This window comes from Neodiprion lecontei, chromosome 4 (assembly GCF_021901455.1).
Source record: "Neodiprion lecontei isolate iyNeoLeco1 chromosome 4, iyNeoLeco1.1, whole genome shotgun sequence".
Classification (NCBI taxonomy): domain Eukaryota; kingdom Metazoa; phylum Arthropoda; class Insecta; order Hymenoptera; family Diprionidae; genus Neodiprion; species Neodiprion lecontei.
In genome coordinates, this window is record NC_060263.1 from 9,251,779 (window position 1) to 9,268,949 (window position 17,171).

General features: G+C 37.7%; 1 protein-coding gene across 1 annotated transcript in view; it reads right to left on the reverse strand.

Moving 5' to 3' along the window:
• LOC107222976 (glutamate dehydrogenase, mitochondrial) overlaps positions 1 to 16,778 on the reverse strand; it is a 26,585-nt gene extending 9,807 nt beyond the window's left edge. The window contains exon 1 of the mRNA XM_015662532.2: positions 16,166 to 16,778. Coding sequence (XP_015518018.1) covers positions 16,166 to 16,586 — 421 coding nt within the window. The 5' untranslated portion in view covers positions 16,587 to 16,778. The remainder of the gene's footprint in view (positions 1 to 16,165) is intronic.
• Between the last annotated feature and the right edge of the window lie 393 nt (positions 16,779 to 17,171).

The window sequence follows — 17,171 nt, forward strand, 5'->3', positions numbered from 1 at the left end:
TGACTTGCAATGGCTTCTTCTTATGTTAGCTTGGCTCGCAGAGCTGAAACCAAGGCTCGTGTATTGTGAATATCCAGGTGCTATTTCTAGATGCCAACTTTTGCTGCCTGCTACGAAGACACGGAGCAAACAATGTTGCCGACATAAACGATCTCACAACGCTTGCTATACATGTAGTTAAATTTCTTAAGAAATTATAAGTTGTTCGAACCTAATCGTCAATGTGTGCAAAAAAATATCGTATACAGTTTTATTTCTACAAAAATTCGATCGCTGTATAGAATTGGCAGTAATGGTTGAAGAAAATTTCTATTTATTGCGGCATGACCAATACACCAATATTAATTTTTTTCTTACCGTACGTTGCAACAGACTCTCCGAGTTTCTTGATACAAATTCCAGAGAGATCGCATTGTGTTACATAATGATTGTGTAAAGCGTTAGATAATATTCCGTGTAGAAAATAGCTGCTGTTGACTCAACTTAAAATGAGTGATACGTTGCGAAGGTGTTTGTTGTATACTCGTAAAATTCCTCATGAGCAAAAAGTATTAACAATGAGAGCGAATTTGTTAACGGTAATGTATCTAACTAATTTGATGTGAAAAAATTATCCACTAAACTGTCAAATTTTTACAGAATGGCAAAAAACAGTTTGTCATTCTAGTATCAATATCTACCTACTTTATTTCCATCGCGATAAGAGGATGCTATGATCAGTCTTTACGGACTGAGTGAAATATCACTCATTTTGACTATTACTTACGCTTACGTATCGTTAACGCAAAAAAGCTAATGATAGCGCCATTTTATATACAAAACTGTGTACGAATAATTGAAAAAAAATTTCGTTTGTGCAACAATAGCGGCAGGTCATGTATTCCTGTAATTCAATTATCACTTATTACAAGTATACATTGCCTGGCGTTATTCTCGCATGAAAAACAAGTTATTTGAAATTCCTGTTAAGCAAGTAGAATGGGGATAGCAATAGCTTTTTACGTTAGTATCGCACAAGCGTAGGTAATAGGCAAAATAAGTGATACTTCACTCGGTCGGTAAGAACTGACTATAGCGTCGTCTTAACTTCAACAGTTCACATAACTGAATTCCTTGTGTCGAAATATTTTGTTGCTCATTTTGCTTATTTATCAATGGAAGAATTTCACGTGGTAATTAATCTGTCTACGAATTTTTCACTACTGAAAAACGAAAAATTCATTTTATTTCTGCAGTCAAACTATTGTTGGATTACTTTTGGAAAAAAAGCTAATAACAAGAAATTTTCAGCATTTTACAAGTTTGTTTCAAACCTTAGGTTTTTCAGTTATGAACATTATAAATTTTGTTCTGAAAAACAGAAAGCGAAACTAAGTTTTGAACAAGTCATACAGGAAATGATTTACAAAATCACCTTTACTTCTTTAGAAATTTTTGAATGATTTCAAAATTAAGATGTGGTAAACTTTATGCTTCTTCGAACAATGATATTAAAGCAAAATATCTGTACACAACGCAATAAGGTATACCTACTAAAAATTCAAGTACGGTATAGTAACAGTTGGATTTACCATCGCCGCATAAGAATCAGTTTCATACTGTATAGAATATCGTTCTATAGATGTTGTAAGAATCGTGTTACATAATTGAAATAATTGTCGTACCGCGACGGTGAATCTAACTATTGCTATATCGCATATTAATTTTTAGTAGACCCGTTTCTCTATGGACCAGTGACCAAGTAAGATCAAAAACATGTCTCAGGATATTCAAACCGTTATAACAAGAATGAATTATGGAGAATTGTTATTTTGGCGAATAATCTTATTTGCATAATAATTGCAGATGGAATAATAATCAGTCATTGATCGTGATGTTTGAGACTTAAATGTTTACTGCAAATCGTCACTTATCTTTGACCAAAAACAACCCATATAATAATTGAAATTGTCAAAAAGCGTATAGAATAAAAGTTAAGTTTCGATTACTAAGTATTTAATTGATATTTTCATTATTTCTGCAATCCGAACGTGTTTATCTAGAAATCATTCGAAACATTTTGTTACGCAAAGAAAATAGCATAGATAAAAAGGGAGAAAAAATAGAGAAGGAAAATGGCCAGGTGAGTCAGTTCTAAAAAAGTAGGGTGGCTGTTGACTTTACTAAAGATAAAATAAAAAAAAAAAAAAAAAGACAAACAAGAGAAAGTGTTATCATGATAAAAGAAGTTTGTTTTTAGATAATTACGTAAACGCATATCAACGTCGGGAAAAAGTATATATGAATTAACAGAACATGACCAATATTGTAAAAAGTTTCACACGACCTATATATTCCGGTCGAATTATAAAAAAAAAAGCCCGACCTAAAAGAATTATAAGAACAAAATTTTTTTTATGTGGAAAGGTATGGGGGGAGGGGTTTTCTCAAGAGGTTAACTTTCCATTCTTGAGCTTCCAGCCTTCGCTTTTGAATAAAGGCTTTCCGGTAATATGGTGCTCGGCTCACACCAGGAGTTTAGACGGGAATTTAAAATTTGTGAGAAGAATTTAGTTATAAGGTTCACGAAGGATATAGGTCGGTAATTCGAAATGTCATTCTGGTCCCCTTTGTTCTTACAGAGCGATTATATCAGATCAGTCGAGTGATGTAACCTCTGCCTCCCGGTCTTTATTGAAAAGTACGTTCAAAAATAAGAACCATTTATTTGGCAGATTTTTCAGGAATTCGTAACTGATACCGATACTACCTGGAACTGTGTGAGATTTGAACTAAGCTTATTTAGGGCAGCAGATATTTTCCACAACTTAACTGGACGATTTCAACTCCTCGACATAAACCACCTTTTCAGGTCCTACACGGCCTACATTATCAATTTGGAAAGGAGTAAAGTAATTTGAAAATTGGAGTATAAATTGTTTTAACTCGAAAAAGCTTCACCGCCTTCCAGAATTAACTAGGGATCTTCGAATTTGTCACGTTTTGTACGGTCGTGGAATGGAAACGTTTCTTTTGGGTATCGAAAAAAATCATTGTCTCTCTATCTAATAAAAAAGTTTCAAACAAATGAACGTAGAAAAAGATTATAATAACAATAGTAAAAAAAGATTATAATAACAATAGTAAAAAAAAGATTATAATAACAATAGTATACGCATGAAGTTGGCGGTGGGGTGAGATACCGAAAACAAAACAAAAAGCATCTAGCAAACCCTTTGACAGCTGTCATCGGCTGTTTATGACAGTCTTTGACAAATATCTTTATAGGTATCTGTTAATGACGCGCAAAAAATGAACATGCAAACGAAAATTATAACGATGATTCCCGACAGGAATTGTCTTTTTCGCGCGTTGGCGTATTGTGTATACGGCACTCAAGATCGACACGCAGAGGTGAGACTGAGTATCGTTTCAAATATAGTGGATAATTGGTCTACATTTGCGGGTTTTATTACAGGTAATGAGTCAAACGGTGCTCTGATTAGGTGACCTGGTGATTACAAATCACATATGAATAAAAATGCAATATATGCAGCTGCGGAAATTTTTAAGATATGTTAAATCGAGTATCGCGAAGAACAAGTTCATCCACACCGGATCGGATCACAAAATGGAACACAATTCTCGCTACTCTTCACCGGTGACGGAGAGAGTGGACACTTTGATGTCTTGCAGAACCAAAATAAAATTCAGATAGTGAGTAATAAGTATGAAAAGTAACAATCAAATAATAGTAAATCTAAATATATCACCGAACAGTCAAAAGGACAGCCAGGCTTTACGATGACAATGGAGAAAGGAGGAGTTTCAAGCAGCAGACAAGGCGATGAAGATGGTGGATGGTCGGAAGTATCACAAAGGAAAAAGGAAAATAAAATTTTAAGTGCGAAGAACCAAATAAGCCAGAGAATAATAATAAACAAATATTCCTATAACCAGGCAAGAGGACGACCATGATAGATGTTGACCACAAGAAAAAGAGGTGTTTTACGGAGTGAACAGCAACATAAATACAGAGAAAAAAAAATATAAAGAAGGTGATTTTGGAGAATAACGGGCAGAGCGGTAGCAAAAATAATTCAGCAAGTCAAGGAGATAGACAGATATCAATAGAGAAGGAACACCAATTTTCAACCAACGAATGGAAGCTTAGATTGATGAAAAAAAGAAAAGTAAGCACAGAAGGAATTGAAGTGGACAGCAAGTGCAGGACCTGTCATTAAATCAACATGAAGGAATTCGCAAATTTTACTTAAGTGGTCAGTCAGTTCTTTCGCTGCGAACGAGCTGGCTTTGCAGAGTGTTAAATTTTGACGTAGGGTCTTTTTGGCTTCCTTGTATTCGGCATTGATCCAAGGCTTCGAGAACCTTCTGTTGGCAAGTCTGCGGCATGTCATTCCCAGGTGAGAGGAAATATCTGTGATCGACCCTACGATACTGGCATTCAAATCCTTATTGTTTTTATTTTAATTGGACACAGTATGCAACGAAGCCATCTGCTGTTTGTACCGCATTGATAACGAGTCCCTTCAAATCGGTTTGTTAGTAATATCACCAGTCCCAATCTGGGGGGGGGGGGTAACCGAATTGCCGAGCAGAGATACTTTAACCTGTAACGGCGGGGCTGGTCGATATATCGACCAGCAGTCAGAGGGGACTCTAACTAAGAAATTCATTGAATTTATTTATAAATTTCGCGTCAAATGAAAGAAAGAGAAAAAAAAAGAATTTTTAGAACTTTAGTCTACGACAGGTTCCAAAGGCAAAGGGTGTACCCATACAAAGTCTATTACAGAACAACTTATAGTACTAACATATTATATAAAATTTTCAGGCGAATCACTCGGTGATCTGCTGTTTGAAACGATTAAGCCGAGGCTTTTCATGGATTCTAGTAACAGTCTATCTCTTGTATTAATTACATTTACGATCGTTAAAATTGCCACCGACCAGCATTGGTGTAATCGCATATCTATCGGTAATAGCAACAATATTTAATTTGTAACGGAGTAGCGGTCCTGGTCGGTCGGATAACCCTTCGGTGATGATTGCAACCCCGTCCATCCGGATGCTCGGTGTCGACCACGGTCGTTTTTAGGAGGAAACAGGGCAATTAAAATAATTGGACATGTAATTAATTTAATAATAACGTTTATTCTCCGGTTCTCAGAGACCACGATGATAAACCAACATACAAGAATGCATGTGCTGCAGTCAACTTGGTTTTTGTTACCTTATATCTAATTATACCTAACATATATTTACACAATTAAGCAGGAAATATTTTTATAAAATGAAATGGAAATCAAAAGATGACGTAGCCGGACATAATATATTTATATACGAACGATATGAAAAGTAAACGGTTTAGACGATTCGGAATCGCTGATAAAAGGCGGACGGCCGGTAATACGGTATGACAACTATACGAATGATAAGTCTATATCGGTAAAAATGGCGGAGCTGGTACAAATATGTATTTAATAGAACGGTAATAACATATATCGGAAACGGTATGATATATCGTTCTATATTATATAAAGATATCGCCGCCGCCGCTGCCGTGCACGGTCGTACACACAGTTCTGAAAACTGGTCGACTTTTTTGATAGTGGGGGTGTCCCGTTTATGAGTAGCGACGTCCATAGTTCACTGTATGTCCGTATGGAACGCTACATGCAAGGGGTCCCCAGCCGCGCCTTCTCAGTTCCCTTGCGAGACAAGGATGGATAATTACTTTTTTTTCCACTATCCCTACCACTCATTATATAATACTTTTCGGAACAAACTTTAAAATACAAAAATTCTCGAAATAAGGTTACGTATGATAATTGTTTAGGACGTCGCCACCTGTTAAAGTACCGGGACCCCTTGCATATCGCGAACTATGTGGCCAATATTAGAACTACACAATTCATGGACAGTAAGCTGGACACCCCCACCACCGGAGTTTCCAGACCTGTATGTACGATCGTGCTGCCGTGTCAAGAATCCCGAACCTACCCGAACTTAGCCGAAGTTACCCGAACTTGCCCAAATGTATCCGGAAACACCCGAACCGAACCTAACCTAACCTTAAATATTGTATATACCGTGTGTCCATGAGGAAAGTGCGCATCTTATGCGCATGCGTCAAGTCGTTCGAATATATATATCAGCATACAATATAGATCCCTATACCAACAAAAATCTGACCTCTTACCGCCTTCTGTCCTCCCTTCCAAAAACCCAAAAATGGGGATTGGCGCGCGAAGCGCGCAGGTGAGCGAAGCCCGCCTAGGGGGAATATATATATATATATATAAGGATCGGCTATTCAGACATATTTATTAGAAATCTAATATGCAGCTGAAGCCAGAATATCGACGGAAAGACCGGTACCGCTAATGTACGGCGTACTTGGATATATGTTCCTAGTACACATCTATGACAGGTTAGGTACATTTTTGGCCAACGGGACAATGATCGATACCATTGCCCGGATGAAACCCTGCCGAAGCCTAGTTCGTAATGTCCAGGTCTAGCGGTGGCGAAGACTAATTGACGATCGCCCGGACAGCAGTAGGTATATATCGGCCGGTCAGGGGTGCCGATGGCCTGGACAGCGGGTGCACCTAGCGGTCGGTTACGGCACTACGGCCGAAGGGCTCGGAGGTTAGCCAGGAATTGACGACAGCGAGTCGATTTCTGATTTCCCGTGGTATCGGGAATTGGAATACTGGTTACCAACCCGACTGCCAATCACCTCGTTGCAAATTTAGAATACATGAATACGCTTTCTATGTGTATCAAGGGGATAATATAAACCAAAACTAGAATGAATTTGGATGAATTTTACGTAACAAGAACGAATATGTAATTACTTGACTTGTGTAACGTACCCGAATGATACAACTTTACTCTTGAGAAAAATTGCAAGATCATTGTTCGCTCTTCCTCTATTACGAGTCCTTTTTCTTTCAGCTGTGCTGAAATTTCTGATATTTGCATTATTATTTGGGAAGTAGAGCGTTGGTTCAGCTACGCACCCAGTTTCGCACAAACTTAGTATACTTCAATGATTACTAGAATTTTTTATGTATGGCATGTTATCCACTCCAGTGGAGCTCGATGGATGAGAAAGGTTGGGTGAAGGTCATGCGGTTTGCTGACTATTAACCCCTGTCTCTCCGATATTCTCTGTGCCTTCTTGGTTAACCGGGTTTGCAGCGGTACTTCACGTTCGTCGCTTTGAAAAGAGAAACGGCTGCTGCTTATTGTTCCCACGCAAATTCCCACCTTGACGACATCCACGAACACCCGAGCCCCCCACAGATTTGCTTTCAATGAGCCGATCGATTCGCTCTTTGTTACTCGTTAAGTTTTACATCGGTTTCATCTTTTCCCATTCTCGGTTCCTTACTTTCCGCCTCCCTTTCTGAAGCTGTCGTGTTGACATCGGTATGTTTTGACATGATGGACGAGATTTCCTCACCGGATAGACAAAAGCCGTCTAAATAGAGTTTGTTATTGCGTAATATCGTGTCTTTACCTTGATTACGCTAAATCCATTTGACTTTTACCATCTCGGCATTTAGGACTCTCTTTTCTGTCGACAGATCGCTAGATATTTCAAAGCCAGAGGTTTTGAAATCCTTCTCCTTATCGAAAATCATGTGTTTCAACCTGGGAAATTCCATTGATGCTTTCATTATTAATTTCGATGCCCATTTCCTTGAGGGTCTTTGTTACATGTGTAAACAATTCCAAGCTGTTCTCTTCCTCTTCTGCGACATTATAAATTATAACGTTCATCCTACTATCCTTGTCTCTGAGTCCTTCAACTTTTTTCTCCAAATAATCGATTCTCTTTTCAAACTTTTTCTGCTTCTCTAAGATATTAGCTTGCGATTCTTTTAGTAGGGCAATGTCACTTCTGGTCGTTTTCACGTTTTTGGAACGAAGTTCCTTATCGCTCGTTCACCGTAGGGGCTAGGCGGAAAAAAACGACACCAAAAAACCGACACTTTTTGGCTATAGTGCTCGTTTGCTATAGTGCGCGCGATCTCCCTCTCTCTCTCTCTCTCTATTCCAGCGTGTGCGCGCGCTCTCTCTCTCTGTCTCAGCGCTTGGGGTGGGAGACGGCAGCAGCGGTCTCTCTCACTCACAGCGCACGACTATACTTCGCCCCTCTTTCTCTCTCCTACAGCGTACAACTATACTTTGGGCCACAGCGCGCTCTCTCACAGCGTACGTCTATACTTTGCCTCTCTTTCTTTCTCATAGCTTTCCCACTTTCTCTCTCTCTCATGAGCAGTAATATAGCGTAAGGAACTTCGTTCGTACCGGCTGTCCCATGACAGCTCTCATGTTTTTGTATATCTTTTTTGGTATAGTCAAAATATCACTGTTGCGAGTAATTTTTTGCGCAATTAACGGTGATGTATGATATATTATATAACATACATCTAATATTGCAATACATAATATTTCAGTTATTATTAAAATAATGACCGTTTTTTAAATGCCATTTTTATTACGTAATTCGTAATTAGTTACCCAAGAAACCCCCCTATACTAAATTTAATCGAAACTAGTACCGTTCGGTAAATTTAATGTTTCGCTGAAAGGATGAAATTGGGAAATTCACCCTCTTACGGGCACAGGTTAGAGTTGAGATGAAATTCTGAAAAGAATAGGGAATTATTTTTTATCTATTGGGAACCGATTGGGGGGGGGGGGGAGGGTGAGCCGATCGAAATTCAAAAAAAGGAACACGGATTGACGTACGGTTAATTTTTCGTTAGAGTCGATTACGTTGGCAATGCAGATTCAGCCACTATCGGCCGGCCGCTGCACCGACTCGGCCGGAAAATTAGACGTGCGTGAATCCTTATCTCCGTGTGTACATGCGCAGTAGCAGATGCTTATGCATGTGACAGAGAATCGCTAATTGAGTCCCGTGATCTGGAAAAAGCTCCACATTGTGTAAAAATAGTATGGAAGAAAATGTTTCGTCGAGCAAAGCGGAGCCCCTTAGATCCGCGGCGAAGGTGGTTACGTCTTACAAATGTGACCCAATCCATGGGTTATTTTTATCAGCTTAAATAAAAGTCGGCTCACCTCATGTGCGAACAGGGATACTATTTACAGGGTGCACAGAATTCGACACTATTGATATTGTTACGCCTGTAAGAATATGGTCTGTGAAATATCCTACCAATTTTAAGATTCCATTCTCTTCAAGTATTACTCCATTTTTTTATATTTTCCAACGTTCGCATCCAACTGCCTTCACTTTCAAGACTCTTCACTCAGTGTAACGGTTCTTTATACCTACGAACCCTTAAACTGGGCATACCAAATGTTGTTCTTGCATCATGCATGTCCAGAAATTTCTCTTCCTCGCTAACGCTCTGACGCACTTTTCCACCAAGGTTAACATTGCATGCCTTTGTGCTTCTACCAATGAGCTCTAAATGCTTCTGCATACTCCACGCACTTTCCCTCATGTTCCAAGATCGCATCTTTTCAATTTAAAACTGTAAGACCAGTCCCTGTTGAACCTCAGCACTGTAAGTACACACGTTCTCTTATTTATAGTAACCCGTTAATACTTTCGTTATTGTTGTATAATTAGCTTTCGAGCTCTCACGGCATTCCACCCAAACGCATTTTCCTATTTGAAACTTTGAAATAAAAAACAAAATCTTACGCCCCACACAAACCGAGAAAATACTCCAAAAATTACGATTCGTGATGTAATTTCTCCAGTAGTCATACAAATTTTCAATTCTTCTTTCCCGCTAAATAAATTACCTGTTAATAACAATGGGTTAGCGTAAACCAAATATAGAGTTTAGGATATCTCTGTTCGATTAGTTAAGTTGTACGGCTCAAGTGTACGATAAACACGAGTATTGGATTTTCATAGATACCGATGATATATAAGATAATATTGGATGTATGGAATATATGTTAAGTATCAGATCACCTTAACAACTGATCGCTGATAAGCCATGCAAGGGGCTTGAACGATAAAGTGTATTTTACAAGAGACTTATCGTTAAAGGTACTAGATACACCGATCGTCTGCAAGATACAGTGATACAGTGCATGTATACATGGGTGATTCTTCGTAAAATTAAACTACACTATACTACAGAACTTGTACTAAATTACGGCCTCTTTGATTTCCTTGGATTTTCGAACACACCTGTTTGACTGTAACGCGCTTTTTTCCAATTTTTATTTCTTTAAATTTTTCCCTTTCTATTGAAAGGGTTCATTGCCGTTGAGACATAATATAATAATATATTGTGCGGAAAGTGAGCGATTTCCGTTAAGTGTGAAGTTTGCAGCATGAGCCAAGGCGAGCGCTATAATCATAGAAAACTCTCGATACGTATAATATAACCAAATTTGCAGTACTGATCTGCGGATATCGAACCTCCATCAAATCTAGCAAATCGCATTTTGTCATTTTTGAAATTTTTTTTTTTTTTCTCACACAAGCACAATCATAAGTCATATCATTTCCCAAATTTCGAAAAGATTTCACTACTAGGTCAGAAAAAGTAAGAACGAAACTGAATCTATACACCGAGAAATTTTTGGTACTAATATTTACTTTATTGCATATCTAAAATGTAAGAATTTAGGGATAATCGATGTACTGGCATAATCATTTCTACCTTAATAGATTATAGTGTTTCTGTAAGTATTCATATAATCTTGAGAAACAAGAATTAGTATTGTCTGTTTAGAAACAGTGCTATTTACTTTTACAAAATTGGAAGTATAAAAAAGTCATAATGACGAATAAGAAGTTTTGCAAATATAACTGAAAGTTATAAGTATTCCCAATTACATAATTTAAGTTATCAGAAATATACGAAACTTTAATATTCATTCTTGATAAGAGCGGGCATTAAAATGAGAGGCACTCATACTTTCTGCAACTGGGCTTCGACGGATATTCTAAAAGATTATAAAAAAAAAATTGCCGAATGTTTCCGAGCTGTTCCAACCGCAGTCGACGATCACACCATCTTTCGTGCGTTTTTGTCTATTTGTCATATGCTAACACTCGACCGCGTGCAAAACTTGTGCCTGATACCGCGTGTTTGCTCATTTATTTTTACAGGCGATAGCTAAGTTTTTATGAAGTGACTATGTAAACGTGATAGAATTTTATTTAGAACACAAGTGGAAGTATTAACGGAGTTTCAAATTAAGTTGCAAATCTGTGATAAAGTGTATGGTTTTCAAGGTTCTACACGTCGCATTAGATACTGGCCTTTTCGAATATAAAAAAACTAACTTCATGGCTTTCCCCCTTAGCATTCCATACATCTAGAGAGATATATCATGAAAATTACATATATGTACCAATACGTATACGGAATAGGTTTATCTATGCGTAGTATAGTACAGTAGTCGTATAATCAACACTGTGTATATATATGTACATTGGTATCAAGAAGTATTTGTAATACATGTGATTGTGTGCCTTCATGCCTACGCAATTCCATCCTTTTTCATATACGCCTGCGTGACTCACGCTACCTCGTGATGCCTATTTTTATTATAGTCGTTTAGAAAGAATCCAATGCGTTTATACCAAAATACGCCAGTTCATATTTCGCTCTTTTTAAATCACCATGCTAATTTTCATTATCGAGTTTTTATTTCACTTTTTCTAAAGCATTGTACCAATTTTCCTTAATCAAGTCCTTAGAAATGCAATAATTCTTTTAATGTAAAAGTTCAAAATTCTTATGAGTTAATCGAAAAATAGATATTAACTCCGAATTTTATAGTCACTGTATAACTTTTTGTAACACTACCTCGATTATTCCTAAATCCTCACATTTCATTGCAACTATCGATGTGCAATCAAGCAAATATTGGTAACAATAATTTCTCACTATAATTTATCCGATGTCATGTTTTGAATATCGAAGAATAATTAGATGTCGGCTTACGCACGTAGATAAAGAATAAAAATATGTGGAAAGTTTAATTGGTAATTAATATGTGAATGTAGAAACGATTTTGAAATTTATTATTTTACTCATCAAACCCCGTCGAGTATAACAAATAACTTACAGTTATACAGCGGCAGTTACAAGACATCGAAAATCTTAGCACCTTAACACTAACGATAAGGTGACCCGATTATGACGCTGCATGCATAGGGCTTTGTAGATGCTTACATCCGATGCTACCGACGATCGACTAAACGGTAGGTACAGGGTGTCTACAGCAATCCAGAATTTAGATTCCAGGACTATTCCAGGAGTTTCCAGGACAATGATTTGAAAAATTCCAAGACCTTATATAGTAGTTAATATACAGAGTTGTTTGCTAAAATTTAACATATTCAAGACAGCTAATAAAACGATGCAGATTTCAATCGAAAATGTATTATGTCACCTTTTCCATGATAAATGAAAATGTTCCATTACTTTTTCAGGACTTATCGATCATTTTTTGTTTTCGAGGATAATTTCAGGATTTAAGAATATTTAAAGAGCAGTAAAGACCCTGTAGTCATAATATGCAATTAGTATCACAGCATTTCTGTTTTTTATACAAAAGAATGGCGAATATGCACATCGAATGATGGCTTTGTTCCTTATATGCTTATTTCGGGATTATTAAATAAATAAAATTTCTTGGTGTTAATCATATAACGCAGTTGAATTATACTATGCGTCACAATAAATTTGCACGCAATTATAGTTTTTCAAGCTAGAGTTAATATTTTTTAATTTGAATCAGATATCCGAGTAATTAAACATGACGTTTTTCAAATGTTTTTTTCTTCCGGTGTTAATTTTTTTTTTTAAATCATGACAGTATCGCCGGAGATCTACAGCCCGATGACTTCAGGTTTATACTTCGGGATAATTAGCACCAAGCTACGTTGTGGTACACAGCCGCATTCCGACATGAGAAATAACATACAAGTTACAATTATTTGGTTTTTAAGAACCTTTAGAAATGGCAACTAAAAAGCGCAAGAAAACAATATTTCTGCAATTTCTCGTAACCCATCAGTCCTGTGATAAAAATATTCCGTGGTAAAAGGAAGTAAACTGAGTTCCCCACAAAAAAACTTTTGTATAGCTTTCTCTTGCACAAGCAACGGTTTCGGAGCACGTAGCGTGTAAGAATGACCAAAAATAATCGATTTTCAATTGAATCGATTATTTTTCCTCACAATCGGTTTTTGTTTTTTACTCCCATAAACGACGCAATACAATATCAATTTAAGTGTTTAATTACTAATTATTATCATCTTGATAAATATTATCTTACTTATCAAGTACCTATTTGATATAATTAGTGAAAGATGAATGAATATTTTTAACTGAAATTGAAAAATATTTTGAATGAAACTATAAATTATGAAAAAAAACTTTTCAAACAAAAAACTAAATTTGTGTACGGAAAATGTATTGGTCTGTTTTACCTCTGTATCTATCGAGCTCGCGATCGAATTTGCAGTAAAAAAAATGCAGATTTTGTAGAAAAAAAGAGCATCGCAGACGATGCTTTTTGTGCGATTACGATATGAAAAATAATGTTGGGAGTTATGAGCGATCAAAGTTCGCGACTTTAAAATTGTGCACCCATAATTTTTCGTCGTTTTCGGAGCAATAAATTTATGTTTAAAAAGCACATAGTATTGTTTCGTTCCACACAAATAATTAGAAATTCAACAATACCATTTCCGAAAGTTAGTTTAATTGAAGTTGGAAAACGATTTCTAAAAAACGGACGTTTTCCCTGACGGCCCATCATGATTCCCTGACTTTTCTCGATGGACGAAATTCCCTGACTATTCCCGGTTTTCCCGTTCTGTCGCCACCCTGGAATTTCTTGTATTCGGTCGTGAAAATATTCTCAGTCGCCGATGAAAAAAAACGGCAAATCTTTGTCGAAAATTTCAAAATCCCAAAATTTGCGCGCCAATAACACTGAAACTCTAGTCGTATTAGAATCGCATAAAACGCATCTTATGCATTTTTTTTTCCTCTACAAAAAGCTGTACTGATTATTGTGAATCCGATCGCAAGTTCGATATGTACAGCGATAAAACGAAATATTTTCAGCACCCAAATTTAGCTGTACAATATTTTGTAGGGAACTCGGTTTATTTCGATTTACTTGAGAACCATTTTTATCGTAGGACTGATGGATTACAAAAATTTACACAAATAAGATTTTCTTGCCTCTTTTGACCGCCGTTTTTGCAGGTTCTACAAAACCAATCGATCGCAACTGTTAGCATGTTATTTCCGATGTCAAAATGAGACTGTATACCAAAATGCAGCTTGGTGCCAATTATCATGAAGTAGCACCCACTTTTCGTCCAAAAAGATTGGATTACTACTCGAAACGGCTGAAACAAAAAATTTAAGTTTCGCGACAAATTCCCAATAAAATTTCCCTGAATCCACATAAAGATTTTAATAAATTTTGCTCAATTAGTCATCCCATCTTTAGAAACAAGCATTAGGATCTAGGAAACGCTATCAGAATAATCTGTACAAGTTAAAGTACAGATTGGATATTTCTTATTCCTATTCCCTGAACCCAAAATATATCCGCGTTAGGTAATCTGCACACACGCGCGTTATTGATGTGCATAAAAACAATTTCTTTACAAGTAATATCATATTTCGTACCGTATTCTCGTTAAATATGCCTTCTTCTTTGGCGGCAGCGAGAAATCAATCGAGAAATATCTGTCTGAAAATGACATCTAAAGTGTATCAATAAATCAATCAAAGCTCTAAAAACCTGTAATATGGGCTGATCGTTAATTGTATTGAATTGACGCAGCTGTTGTTTAGCCTTTTTCCACTTCAAGCGTGTAGGATAATATAACCACTGCTTATTATCATTCTCGTGACATTGGAGTAATTCATCACCGCGATGTGTGCGTCCCACGCATATCATGTATCCCTAATCGCAATTACCAAGGCTTCGACATCTGTGTTAATTTGTCGTTCTCGCGGTTCGTAGGTCGCGTGTGTTATAACGACGCAACGAATACACGTCAATTTGAAAAAGAAAAAAAAAAAAATACGTTAAAGTATATATTTGCGCTGCCTAATTATTTTTAACTCATGCAACGAAGATTATCACGGTACTTTTTATCGGTCCTAATTTTTTCGGTTGGATTTGAATCTGTATCTACATACGATATAGAAATCATTTCTCCTACTACAATTATACGTTATGATATTTTTAAGACGTGGTCTGCGAATAAAATTAAACAGCCATTGCCCTAACCGTTGGTATGCGTAAAAGAACATGCTATGGACCAACACGTTACGTGATCGAGATTTGTGAGTTATCTAATAACAATAACAATAGTAGTAATAAAGATTTCTGGCGATCGACGATGTCGAACGCCGAAATAATAGATGCACACGTTACACAAGTATTGATGTATTATATATTATACGTACTACAGGGTTAGAGAAATTTTTATACGTAAAATTTTGGAAACCATCAGACACATTATGCATTGGTTAATATGAACACATCCCCATCTCAGGAGTAGATAGAAACTGGATTGTAGTAAACTTTCGTGTACAAATTAATAAAGCTCATACAAACAGTAAATCAATACTACGAGGTATCGTCTCTGCGTTAAATTTTTCATCCATCCCCGCAGTTGTCCTGAGTATAAAATTATCATATCACGTTTCTTGGAAAAAATCAAACTCGTTCTATTAAAACACTCTCACGACTCAGCGAATGGCAAGGCATCGTCGGAGATTTTATTTTGAAACATATATCTGCTGTCGCTCAGAGCAACGTTTATCAGACCGTTGGATATATGTAGTTATCCAGAAGCCACGTGCAATCGTGAAATGTGGGTCATTGGCCAGTGGGCCCCGGAAAGTATCAAATTGCAATAGGTATGTTGTACATACATCCATCCGCAAGCAGATCGAATACTCGGGAATAAATAAGGGCCTAACTCGCAGTCACATACATATGCCCATACAAACTTTAGTCGGTATAATGCTCTGCTGAGGATCAATTCCTGAAATATTGTTACATACGCGTTGCGTATAAAAGGGGGGAGGTAAGCAAACTGCGCCAAGTTCGTGAGTTACAAATTCCCAAGTCGAAACGGCGGAATAAGAGAAGGACTAACCTCCTTTGCAGGGCGTACGATGAGTCGAGTGCTGAGCTCTGTATCCCTGTATCATTTCATAATCACCGGAATCGCGTCTGAGGGGAAAACTGATTTCGAGTATGTGATCGCAGGGCTGCATCAGCATGAGGATACCCTTAACCTTCTTTTTTCGGTCCTCGACTGACAGTTTCGATCCCTTGCCAATATCCTCGACTAGCTTGTCCTCGACGATTTGGCAGGCTCTATGGAAGAAGTACTCCACCATGTCGAAGAATTTCGGGTTTGGTGCGGCAGGCACATCCTTCAGGCGATCCGGGATTTGATGGTCGGCGTAACCGCGTGTCTGCTGGAGAGCTGTCGGAAGAACTCGGGCGAGAATGCTTACATCCGTCGCTTGCTTCAACGCCGCGGTTTTCACTAACGTTTTCAGGTGAAACATCTTGGTTCTTGGATTAATCAACAGCTAAACGAAATGTAAAAGCACCCGGATTGGACCACCAGACGGACGGCGATCGACTCGACCCTGGTGTCGCTAATTGGGCCTCGACAGGCGACGAGTGACTACGAACTGATGTCTTGTACGCGACCGACGAGAGAATCCCGGTACCTGCACACCCGTAATCGAGGTGATTTGCTGTATGCGCCGTTGAAATGCGCCACTCGCAGCATCTGTCGGATACATAAATAGACAGGCGATCCGAAATATGTGATACCAGCATGCGTGTAGTGGGTAACTAGATTCGCTGCTTCCGTTCCATTTGCAACCATACCATTTACCGACCTGGGCAAATCTCTGCGTGACCGTACACTGAGGGGCCAGGGAACTGACACTGAAATGTAAAGCAAATAAAGCTCGTTCGATTATGGCTCTTGGGTCAGCTAGCAGACGATTATCAGGGGTTGTCTTTTCATACAACAATGGCCGTTAGTTGAAAGATCGCCCCAGAGTACCCTAGAGTTGCTACCATGGCTGAGTTCAGAAACCTTACCCGAGTGAACTCGGATATCATACTGTCTCTGTCTA